Below are 13,203 nucleotides of genomic sequence, written 5' to 3'. Positions count from 1 at the left end.
TAAACAAAAAAAAAAAAACGAATACATTATGAGGTTAACCATTAACCACAAATAATATACTATACTAGTGTATTAATGGCTGAAATGATAATGATGCTGTTTAACACAAATTTATAGTGCGGGTCATCTTACAACTACGTTCGTCTCCCACTAGATGGAGTGATCTCAAATGCATTGCAAAAAGTCAGTGGATGCAGGTGGTTAAGGACCATTCTTTGTAGCTGTTTATGAGGGAGGCCTGTGTCCAGCAGTGGACGGATAATGACTGAGATGATGATGATAAACTTACAGATGCGTGATTACCATTCAATTTTCATCCATAAACATATGTAGGTAAAAATAAAAATACAATTTTCACTTATAATGTTTTATTACGAATCATGTTTGCGTAGGTACACAAAATACAAAACTAAATTAGTTATTCAATTTATATAAATTCTTTAACGTTGACAACGTTAATTTTTTTTTTGGGAACATTAAAATGTTCGGTTTTGACCGACTTTTTAATAGGACGAACCCGCTTTATTAAAAACCAACAGCGTTATTAAAATATAGTAATATTTAATTAAGTATTTAAAATATTAAGGCTAATAACAGGTTTATTATTATTCTAAAAATATATAGATACAGTAGAATCTCGATTATCCGAACATCGATTAACCGAATATTCGATTATCCGGACTTATTCTTCACGGCTCTAATAACAGATTTAGAAATGGTATTATGTATTAATTGGGTAAACAGGTATCCATTATCTTTATAGCTCGTAATTTTTTTTTATATCGTATTGTCATTAAAACGGCCACACAGCAGTCTATTGTGGAATGCTCTCGCTCGGCTGTGAGCAGAAGTAGATGGAGACATATTGCGAGGACCTCAATCGCGAAGGAGAGCCTCACCGACGATCCACTGTCATTGTAAAAACTACGACTACTCTGTCAAGAGTGTACGACTGAAGAGAGATTGTCTAAATGGTGTATGTAGATTATAAATAGTAATAAAAATATATAATTTAATTATTGTTTGGTTTGACTTTCAAATCGATTATCCGGATTTTCGGTTATTCAAAATACCCCTGATTTTATTTGATTCGGATCATCGAATTTCTATATATATACCTTTAGAATAATAAGAAACCTGTTAATAACAATCTTGATACTTTAAATACTTAATTAAATATTACTATATTTTAAATTGGTTTACGCCAAGATGGCGAGGTACTATTCCAATGTCTAACATTCTGATAATTGTTCCCGTGTTAGTTCCTAATAATTTTTGTCAATATAAATATAAATCTGTTTTCTAAAGAACTTAACGCTGACGGTTCGTTATTTGAAATTGTATTTTGTAGATTAACCACCTACCATAAATAATAATAAATAAATAAATTCTTTAATCAAGGCAACCAGGACCCACAAAATTTTATCAATATTAGTTTGTATTTACTATTTTATATAGAAAAATAATATAAAAAAATTGCAAATTCATACGAGCTCGTCATTTTTGACAACAATTCAAAATTACTATCACATTCGCCGACAGATTCATTATATGTCATACTTTAATGTTCCCAACAAAATTACAAAATCAGGCTTACACCGCACTGCTAGGTACGGCTAGCCGTATCCTAAAACATAATGTTAGAAATCCTAGTTGGACCATTTGTGCAAATAATTTGGCATATTACATATATCCAGGTTGCATAGCGACGCATTAAACCCTAGATTGACGTCATTTTTTAGTAATTTAGCGGTCGTGTCCTATAAATGACCAAACAAGGACGTCTCTTATAAAGTCGCATTTGGGACATTACGTTTACCTAGATATTTTCATAGTAGGTCTTATCGTCACATTCCATCAGATGAAGTAAACCAAGCCCAAAGCCATCACATAACAAAAAAATTCAAGACATGAGTGCTTATCAACGAATAACTTCTAAGTCATCATTTCAGCCATTATCCGTCCACTGTTGGACATAAGCCTCCCCCATAGACTGCCATAAAGAACGGTCCCGAGCCACCTGCACCCACTGACTCCCTGCAATGCATTTTCAGGTCGTCACTCCATCTAGTGGGGGAGTCATGCTACACTGCGTTCCATTTAAGTGCATTGAAGTATTTTTTTTTTAAATATTATCCGTTTCGTACCATTTTTATTTTATTCGCCGTGTAGGTCACGGCATAGAATAGATCACCCCTTCCTTTCCCGTGGGTGTCATAAGAGGCAACTAAGAGAACTTAGTGATCGAGGGATAGCTAGCAGCGTCCCTCTGGAGAGAAAGGGATTGTTAGCAATGGAGTTTGACAGCCCCATTGCTAGCAATATGCCCTATTAGGTCGACCTCCACGTGGTTTCCCCTGGAAACCATCGTGAACAATTCTTGTTGAATTCGTCACGATGGGCTAACTGACCTGCTTCATCCTCACCTATTATCCTTCACTGGTGCCCCGCCGGTGTATACCGATAACACGGGTGCGGTTAATATTTCATTATCACCCATAAAAAAAAAGCAGCGTCTCTCTTAAAACATCTCTAAAAACCTAACTGCGGTTGCCAACCCACCTGCCAGGCGTGGCAACTACTGGCAAGACACTCCTTATGGGGAAGGCTTATGTTTAGAAGTGGACAATTAACGGCTGAAATAATAATAATAATAATTCTTTTTATTAAATTGCATAAAATAATGTTTATATATTTATTTATTTTTTTACAACACAGGAGGCAAACGAGCATGCGGCTCACCTGATGGTAAGTGACTACCGCCGCCCATGATCACCCACAACACCAGCGGCATTGCAGGTGTGCTGCCGCCCTTTTAAAAAGGAATATGCTCTTTTCTTGAAGGCTACGTTGTCGTATCGGTTCGGAAATACTGCTGCTGGAAGTTGATTCCAAAGAGTGATTGTGCGTGAAATAAAGTGCCTTGAAAACGGCACGGTGGAGGACCGCCACTCGTCCAGATGGTTGGGATGAAATTTTAGTTTATGGCGGGTTGTACGATGATATTAACTGTAATGCAATTCCTAATCATTTACACAAAGGGTCCCTTAATGTACCTAATATACTACTTAACTATATGTCTAACCATTATACCCTGTTTGTTTTTTTTATATATATTTACATGGATGTAAGCTATAGACGGCGAGACAGTAACTCGCCTTTCTTAGTACCTAATGTGAGTTATACCAAGACATGGCATATTAACTTTCAAACTCTCAAGACTTAGAGTTTATAAGAAATAACGCAATTTTAAATTATAGATGGTAATTTGCATAGAGTTATCTCGACATTTCCTGCTGAAACAAAGACATAACCAGTTTATAAACCATAGACAAGTATGAAGTTTCCGAAACTATCCGCTAGAGGCGCGGTTAAATTTTGAATTCAATGTACAGGTTAACGCAGTGTGTTAAATCATAGTTAAACTCACACTAAGGACTCTTGACTACTTATTTGTGGTCCAATGAGAGGTATTTATCTAAGACTTCTCTCTCCTATGTGCGAACTAATCTAATACACTAGGGGGGGGGGGAAAGTGATTGGTTATGACAGCCCCAATGCTAGCAATATTAGGTCGACCTGCACGTGGTTCCCCCTGGAAACCATCGTGAACAATTCTTGTTAAATTCGTCACGATGAGCTAACTGACCTGCTTCATCCTCACCTATCATCCTTCACTGGTGTCTCGCCAGTGTATACTGTTAGCGCGGCCAGGGTTACCATTCCATTATCACCCATAAAAAAAAAGAAATACATTATATTGTATGAATTATTGGCTTTTTTACCTCTTTTTCAATAATATTAATACTATATTAAATATTAAAATAATATTATGTATATAATACTATATTGCATCAACGACAAAAAGAAATCTTATTTCTTACAGAAAAACAAGTTAAATAACAAAAAACAATTTAAAAATTAAACGTTTAAAGCAGAGTTGCCATCCTTTTTTTTATTTTCTTTGCTTGTAAGCTTATAAATCCACGGTTATTCAGATTTTTATCCTAGAGGTCATGGATCAAGTATCGAATCTCAACATTCACACTTGTAATTTGTTTGTAAACACTATTTGGGTCACTGCGACACACTTGGTGAAAACATATCTCCATACTTTATCTTTTGTTTTATATTTGAAAAAATGTAAATAATCTGATTGTATAAACTCATTTGTTAATTTACGTGTGTCATAAATGGCTCAAATAAAGTGTTTATCTATCTATCTATCTAATTTTGAAGCCTTTGAATTCGATAATTCTACAGATGGCAACCCTGATTTTATGTTCAAAAATTTACTATAGTTATTATTGGAACGTTGTTTACATCAGATCAATGTTTATTTATAAAATAAAAGAAAAGAAATATGTTATACACTAAGGTCAAGAAAAGTCTGTCTCCTAACTTGTTCTCATAGAGAATCGAATCCGGTATTTCGGCACAAAACAATGGTACCTCGATATACGAGCGACCTAATATACAAGTGTTTTGAGATATGAACCGCCGGGCAAGCGATACTTCGAGATGAGACCAAGATTTAAGATACTAGGAATCGCACACTACACCGCTGCACACGACCCCAACATGCGGGCTGGACGTTGGTATCTAACAGTTTCTCCCACCTCAGACTAAAACTTGACAAAAACAACTGAGGTTGCTTTTTGTGAGTTTTTTTTTTTAATATACAACTTAGAATGGCAAACAAGCTGACGGCCCACCTGATGGAAAGTGGTAACCGTCGCCTATAGACATGAACAGTACCATGGACATAACAGAGCATACTGTTTCGCCCATGATACCACCCATTCGTTGCCATTCCTGAGGACTCAGGTGTTATTCCTTTGTACCCAGTAAATTCACGCCATATCCCACCCTTCTAACCGAAACACAGCCATGCAAACACAACTGCTTCACGGTAGAAACACGAATGGGACAGAGGTACCCAAGCAATCAACTTTTGTACAAAGTCTTCCTCCTCTCCCTCTAATGGCATATAATTTAATTTAAATGGGGAAAATTGCTTTGAGATACAACCAAGGTTACGGAACAAATTAAACGTTCGAGGTACCATTGTATATCCATCACTTTACCACGCATATCATTATCAAACTGCTTAATAAGGCGTTCAAAATTTGTCGTTTTCTCGTATGACATACAGAAATTAAAATTTAAACAAAATATTTATAAAATTGTCTAATATTAAAGTTTTATCGGCATCATGGGGGTACCTGTTTAACAAATATATACTCGCACAGTGAACGCTCTATATAAGCAACTCATTTGAACCACTTTCAATAAAAGAGTTCCTTATTGGGAAAAGTTGCTTATAGGGGAAAAAAGGAGTATAAAATTACTTACCGTGTGGAAAATTTTTTCCTTATTTCTTTTACTAAGCTGAGTAGAATAAATAAAATATAAAGAATATTGCTTATAAAGAAGTTGCGTATATAGAGCGTTCGCTGTGTATGTGTGTGTGTGTATATATATATATATATATATATATATATATATATATATATATATATATATATATATATATATATATAACTTATACTTTAAGCACTTCGATCTTGGTCCAACGCGACAGAGGCAACTACGAAATGTAATTTCCTAAAACAAAAACACATTTATAAATATTTAAGACCATTTATTACGCTCGAGTCTCCTTGCAATAAGTAGAAAGGTGTAGGTATTTATGTATGTGTGTATATATATAAATAAATATAATGTAATTATGTATAAACTTAAGTTCGTCTAATTCATTTGTTTAAAAATTCACAATATTGTACACCGCTCTACCCGCTGACTTTTTTTATACAACATACAATGGCAGACAAGCTGACGGCCCACCTGATGGAAAGTGGTAACCGTCGCCTATAGACATGAGCAGTACCATGGACATAACAGAGTATACTGTTTCGCCCGTGATATCCCCCCTGCGTTGCCACTCCTGAGGATTCGGGTGTTATTCCTCTGTACCCTGTAAATTCACTGCCTTATCCCACCCTTCAAACCGAAACACAGTCATGTAAACAACTGCTTTACGGTTGAAACACGAATGGGACAGAGGTACCCAAGCAATCGATTTTTGTATAAAGTCTCCCTCTGGTATTGATGCTCCTTTCCACTTTGGGTGCTGCTGGATGAGACCTCTTTTAGAGTTAAGCTCGCCTTTGTACACTTCATTACCTCTGACAAATTTTTATGTACAATTATTGTGTACAATAAAGTATTAAATAATAATAATGAATCTATAGAAAGAAAAGCTGAAATATCTGAAATGTTTCAGATGCAAATTATGTTGTAGTAGCTCAAAGGCGGCGGTTGCCACAAAAATAAAAAAAAACACTAATTGAGTACATCGCTACATAAATCGTATAAGATTAATTTGCGGAGTGAGGCCCTGGTGACCTGTAATACAGGAGGTATGCTTATACCTATCTCAGGCACCAGTCTCTCACAATTATATTTATAATTTGATTACTCTAATATAATCATGTCTCATTGTATTTCACTGTAATGAATTGTGAAGAAAAAATAAATCTATCTATTTATTATTTATTTATTTAAATTCGATTTAATAGGAAACCAAGGAGAACCGAGTAACGAATATAAACAAATATCGATTAAACACAAAGTAGATGGATCTCATATTCATTGCTTGGCAGCAATAACTGCTTCAGACACTTTGGCAACAAATAAACAAAGCTGCAAATCAATATGTAGTATACGTATTTAACAAAAACTGCGCGATCATTTCTTACCAGAGGGAGACTTTGTACAAAAGTCGATTGCTTGGGTACCTCTGTTCCATTCGTGTTTCTACCGTGAAGCAGTTGTGTTTGCATAGCTGTGTTTCGGTTGGAAAGGTGGGATGTAGCAGTGAATTTACTGGGTACAGAGGAATAACACCTGAGTCCTCAGGAATGGCAACGCATGGGGTGTATCACGAGCGAAACAGTATACTCTGTTATGTCCATGTTATAAATAAATAAATATATGTTGATTGGACTGTCACAATACTGTAATGTGTCGGGGATGGCTTTTTTTTATTTACAACAGGTTACAATTAATAACGTTATAAATATTTATATAAAGACAATAGTATGAACTAGATTGAGACCCAGACAGGTGTACACACAGCATAGTTAAAGCAGTTGGCAAACAATGTTAAATTATATAAAAAAAAGCATATGAATGTGGTAAATAACACGGAAGTACATGCAAATAATAAAAATATATAAAAATATGGGCACGCCAAAGAGACTCGATGGTAATTTGTTTGTAAAATGTTTTGAAGGCATTCAGACGTGAGTTGAAGATATAAATTTGAGGACATTTAGCGGAAATTTCATTAAAAGTAAAACACATATGGATGAGTAGGTTATTCTGATGAACACAGAGTGCAAATGTTTTAGAACTCCGTGTTCGCAGAGCATCGTGTAGATTGTTTTTATACCACGATGCGGAAAAAGTGCGTATCCCTGGTGCGCAGAGTACGTGCCAGCGCCAACAGCATCCTGAGTATGATGGCGAGCAAGCTGCATTGTGTGTACGTTAATCACTGCTGTGCAACTTCCAATGGAGTTGTACAGCGGTGATTATTTGTATACTGTGTTTGTGCGTGCGTGCGTGCGTGCGTGAGTGAGTGCGTGCGTGCGTGAGTGAGTGCGTGCGTGCGTGCGTGCGTGCGTGCGTGCGTGCGTGCGTGCGTGCGTGTGTGCGTACGTGCGTATGTGTGTGCGTGCGTTTGCGTGAGTGCGTGCGTGTGTGTGTGTGTGTGTACGTGCGTGTGTGTATGCGTGCACGTGCGTGCGTTTGCGTATGTGCGTGCGTGTGGGTGCAATGGGTGCAAATATTACGCATTTGTACAATCTGGACCTATTTATGGCAAAAGGAAATAGGCAATTTTCTAGACCCGCGAGCTTCATCTTAAGACAGCTTCATCATCACATTATCAAGTGAGATCGCAGTCAATCAAGGCACTCTTTCACAATAAAAAACAAAATTGAAGTATATTTTTAACAGTTACCTATTGCTAGTTGGCAGCGGCGGCGTGGTCAAAGTCCCCCTTGTCGTGGCGACGCGGCGCCTTAGGTTCGAATACCAGCATGGACATGCGTTCCGGACTCGTCTTATTGCGTTGCATGTCTGAGGGCAATGATATAAATCTTAAACTGGGGGCTGAATTAGTAACCCTGCTTGCGCTATTGCGTTTACGATCACCAGAAACTTATAAGAGGTCAGGTCAACGGCCCGTCAACGGCATGACTGATTCAATAGAAATTCACTGCGGAAGAAGGGATTGTTAGTAATGGGGAGGTTAGTCCCCATTGCTATAAATATACCCTATTAGGTCGACATCCACGCGGCTCCCCCTGGAAACTATCGTGACTAATTTATCGTTGAATTCGTCACAATGGGCTAACTGACCTACGTTTTCATCTTCACCTATCACTGGTGCCCCGCCAGTGTATACCGATAGCGCAGGCGGTGTTACCATGCTATTTTCACCATTTAACAATAAAAAAAAATGGAAATTCACCACGATGGTCTCCAAGGAAACCGCGTGGAGGCCGACCTGATAGGATATATTGCTAGCAAAAAGGCTACAAGTCTTTTGTTAGTAACCCACCCCTCACCTGTCATCTCCCATCTACACGATTTTGTCTCACCTATATTTAACAAAGAGATGGGGAGAGAGACAGTCACAGGAGAGAGGACAGGACACTATAAAGCTGATAATCATCATGGTTCATTTCTAGTGAATTCCCCATGAAGAGCCAACTGTCACGACTTCATTTTTACCGTTTAATCCTACACTGGTGGGACACCAGTTAAGAAGGCAAAAATCTTAAAAAGATATAGTAGATATACAAAACTTTTTTTATGCAACTTAGAATGGCAAACAAGCTGACGGCCCACCTGATGGAAAATAGTAACCGTCGCATATAAACATGAGCAGTACCATAGACATAACAGAGTATACTGTCTCGCCCATGATACCCCCCATGCGTTGCCATTCCTGAGGACTCAGGTGTTATTCCTCTGTATCCTGTAAATTCACGCCATATCCCACCCTTCAAACCGAAACACAGCCATGCAAACACAACCGCTTCACGGTAGAAACACGAATGGGACAGAGGTGTACAAGCAAACGACTTTTATACAGTCTCTCTCTGGTAACATACTAACATCTAAGACTGAGCCTGCGCTTGTGATGAGTAGTTAACTCCAGTTGTCGCCTCACAAGTTGCGAAGCGGACGCTGGTCTGACGGCGAGGGGTAACGTCGACGCTTGCAGGGTCACCTCCGACGATGCGGTTTTGCTGGTGTAATCTCAAAAACAAATACATAATATATAATTAATCTTAATTAAATTCGAAAACATGAAAGTTTGTAACTCCTTTGTGCACACATAGAACAATTCAAAAACTTTCACCTTAATTGATACATAGATAATATGGATGTAGGGACACTGTTAAGCGGTGGAAATACGTTTGTCCTTACTTCTGATAATGAGGATGAAGCGATTACAATATTTAAGAAGGTACGTGCACTTACTTGAAGGAATCTCATGCGCCGCACTGCTTTCCACCATTGACTGGATGCTGTTATAGATGCTTGATTGGTAGGCCTACACACATCTTTAAATACACAATATTTTATCTTTAATATGATGATCTCCTAGATCACTGTTCGGTTATGCTCTTGATCCGCGACGGTACGTGATCTCAAGCCGAGTGCAAGGACAAGTTCACTAACTGCCCTCCAACTTAATAATAATGTAATCGCTTCATATCCGCGAGGTGTGGACATTCGATTAAGAATCGAATAATCGATCGATTGAAGCGCCGTTTGGGACGATACAATGGACCCAAAATGGAAGTAAACTCTATTGCTTGCAAAAATAACCTTATATATATTAATATTAATTTTTGGATATTAGATCGGTATCCATATTTTTATAATATATGAATATTTCAAGTATTACTTTAGTTTTCCCATTCGCGTTTCAACCGTGAAGCAGTTGTGTTTGCATGGCTATGTTTCGGTTTGAAGGGTGGGATATGGCGTGAATTTACAGGGTACAGAGGAATAACATCTGAGTCCTCAGGAATGGCAACGCATGGGGGGTATCATGGGCGAAACAGTATACTCTGTTATATCCATGGTACTGCTCATGTCTATAGGCGACGGTTACCACTTTCCATCAGTTGGGCCGTCAGCTGGTTTGCCATTTTAAGTTGTATAAAAAAAAATCAATAATGCACCACCTATTTATTTCTCTGTTCGCCCAATGGTCGACTGGTAGAGAACACCGTCCGGTGTTAAGTCCGCCATATGTACATAGAATTTAACTGTGCATTAAAGTTTAAATAAATAAATAAACCCATCAAGGTCGTCGTCATAAGTACAAAAGATTCTCATCTCATACCTCGTTCGGTCAACACAATTTCCCTGTGCATTTGAGATAACTCCGCGTCGTTGACTAGCACGCGGTGTTTCGACTCCGTCACGTCCCAGGTTCGGTTCCCGTCGCCGAGGTACGTGGTAACGTCTCGCGGCTGAATCTTCACGTCCCCATCGAGCGAGGAGTTTTTGCTTAGTGAACTCGACTAAAAATAAAAATAATACATAAGTAATTTTAAATGAAGGTGTCGGTAGAGGCCGCCCTAGACGGACGTGTGTCGACCAAATAGGCGTGTGTAGACCAAGAAGGGCCAAATTAAAAGTACACGTAACCTGCGAACGTGTATGAAAAGATTGATGAATATGGAGCAAGCGAAAGAGGTTTGTTTGAATCGAAGCATTTGGCGTTCCATTGTTTCTGCTTACCCCAATAGGAGACAGGCGTGACAGATATGTATGTAAATATATATAATTATTTTTTGGGTGACGCAGCATGTTTCTTAAACATTAGATTATTTTTTTATACCACGAAAGTGGCAAGCAAGCATACAGCGTGTCTGATGGTAGACGATCACTGTAGCCTAAAGACCTGCAACGCTAGGAATGCCACGTGTGCGTTACCGACCTTGAAGAAACTTTAATATAGCTTTTTTTAAGAACCCCATAATGTAGTCTCCAGAGTCTAAGGCTATATAAAATAAAAATAAAATATTATCAAGTCTAACTATGTTTACATCGGGGGGAAAGGGATTGTTAGTAATGGGGACTGTGAATCCTATTGCTAGCAATATACCCAACTAGGTCGTCCTCCTCGCGGTTCCCCCTGGAAACTATCATGGTTAATTCCTGATGAATTCATCATGATGGGCTAACTGGCCTGTTTTCATTCTCATCTATCACCCTTAACTGGTGCTCCGCCAGCGTATCCCGTTAGCGCAGACGGGGTTCCCATACCATTTTCACCCATCAAAAAAAAACTATGTTTACATCAAGCTTTTCCCTTTGCAGAGTTGGCAGAGATCTAAGTGCCGAATCCTGCTATCCTTACAAAACCCTAGAAAGAGCTAAGTCTTTACTGAAATACAAATATATCTTAGAAGGATTGACGTAAAGCAGGCGGCCGGTCGTAAAACCAAAAGCCAAAACATAAGTATAAGAGTAGAAACATGGCGATGATATTTATAGACATTGTCTTACCTTATTTTTCTTAAAGGTAGGACTAGACTGCGGTCTATTCTTGAAATCTATATGATTTGCACCACTATTCCTCACGATTGGCGACAATTTTCTAAACTCACTCCTCGGCTCCAGCTCTATTCTCACGGTCTCCGTCACAGAACTATTACTGGCCCTCCCAAAGAGCGGGGAGAGTTTGGGCTTTACACTAGTATTGTCAGAATCTTCAACACTCTCGATGGTCAAAGTGGTGTCGACGCTGTTAGGGTTGTGAGTCACAGGTTTGACAACAATAACGCCTTTGTCTAAGGCTTCTTTTCGGTCCTCAACGGTATAGTTGGGGTTCTCGAAGCCCGTTTGCGTCGCTATATCATCACTGACAGCGGTGAACGTTTGGGAAGCTATATTAGAGTTTTTGTTGAGCATTCGCTTTCGTCGCTCCAGGTCTGCGTGTATGTCTGTTTGCACACGTAGATTTATATCGCCGTATCGCCGAACGATATAGTTCAGTAGCCATTGATAACCTTTGCGAAGGCCCGGGTCGATTTTTACCTTTTTCGATTTCGTATCGACGAATGCACTGTAGGATTCCACTAGGGTTGGACATCTATATCTAGAGAATGGAAAAATAAAAGGGATATTGTTAAACACGCCGCACTTCTTTTTTATACCAACATGGTGGCTAACGAGCATACAGCTCGTAATGGTAAATGGTTACTGTAACCTTTTTTTTTATACAACTTAGAATGGCAAACAAGCTGACGGTCCACCTGATGGAAAGTGTTAACCGTCACCTATAGACATGAGCAGTACCATGGACATAACACAGTATACTGTTTCGCCCATAATACCCCTTATGCGTTGTCATTCCTGACTCTGGTGTTATTCCTCTGTACCCAGTAAATTGACGCCATATTCCACCCTTCAAACTGAAACACAGCCATGCAAACACAGTTGCTTCACGGTTGAAACACGAATGGGATAGAGGTACCCAAGCAATCGACTTTTGTACAGTCTCCCTCTGGAAGCCTATGGACGCCTGCAACACTAGGGGTGTCACGTGCACGTTGCCGACCCTGAAGAAACCTCTATTTTCATTTAAGTTTCCTCTTGTCGGTGCAACTAATTCATGCATTCTCTTCTAGCCAGCTCTACTGCAGGCCATCTCTTTGACGAGAGGTCAAAGAGATGGCCTACACGACATGACAGTGTTTATTTTATCTGTCCCATGTAGTTATTCCTCAGTTTTCCCCTTCATCTTTTACCCTCAATTGCCTTCTAGTATGCTGCTTAAATAAAATCGTCATGTCCTATAATGTGATTCAGCATTTTGCTTCTTCTATTCTCTATTGTTTTTTATTAATGTTAGTTTTTTTTTCCAAGATTATTTGGTTTGCGATTGGGAAATGAGTATTTAGCTTAAGCGTCTTAGTTGACTTAAGCTGCGATTTGATACAGCATAATTTTTTTCTTTTATATATATGTTAGTTTCTCATTCACCCTTTACAAGACTTCCTCATTTCGTTATTCCAAGCCTACTGTGAATACACAGGGTGTGAGAACAGGCCAGGGTAAATAATGGCGTACCGCTACTAATAGAACTAACTTTATTTCCAG

General features: G+C 38.7%; 1 protein-coding gene across 2 annotated transcripts in view; it reads right to left on the bottom strand.

The window, feature by feature from the left end:
- LOC113523176 (uncharacterized) overlaps positions 1-13,203 on the bottom strand; it is a 28,923-nt gene that overhangs the window by 12,775 nt on the left and 2,945 nt on the right. The window contains exons 3-7 of one of the 2 annotated variants that reach the window (XM_052891819.1): positions 11,608-12,199; positions 10,436-10,616; positions 9,193-9,336; positions 8,030-8,148; positions 5,547-5,607 (exon numbers count right to left, since the gene is read on the bottom strand). In XM_052891819.1, the coding sequence (XP_052747779.1) occupies positions 8,036-8,148; positions 9,193-9,336; positions 10,436-10,616; positions 11,608-12,199 (1,030 nt within the window). In that variant the 3' untranslated portion in view covers positions 5,547-5,607; positions 8,030-8,035. Of the gene's footprint in view, positions 1-5,546; positions 5,608-8,029; positions 8,149-9,192; positions 9,337-10,435; positions 10,617-11,607; positions 12,200-13,203 lie in introns of those variants that run through there. The other variant, XM_052891818.1, reaches the window with a different exon arrangement.

This window comes from Galleria mellonella, unplaced genomic scaffold (assembly GCF_026898425.1).
Source record: "Galleria mellonella isolate WM207_F2 unplaced genomic scaffold, CSIRO_AGI_GalMel_v1 utg146, whole genome shotgun sequence".
In the NCBI taxonomy this organism is placed as follows: domain Eukaryota; kingdom Metazoa; phylum Arthropoda; class Insecta; order Lepidoptera; family Pyralidae; genus Galleria; species Galleria mellonella.
This window is presented reverse-complemented; position numbering and strand designations above follow the sequence as displayed.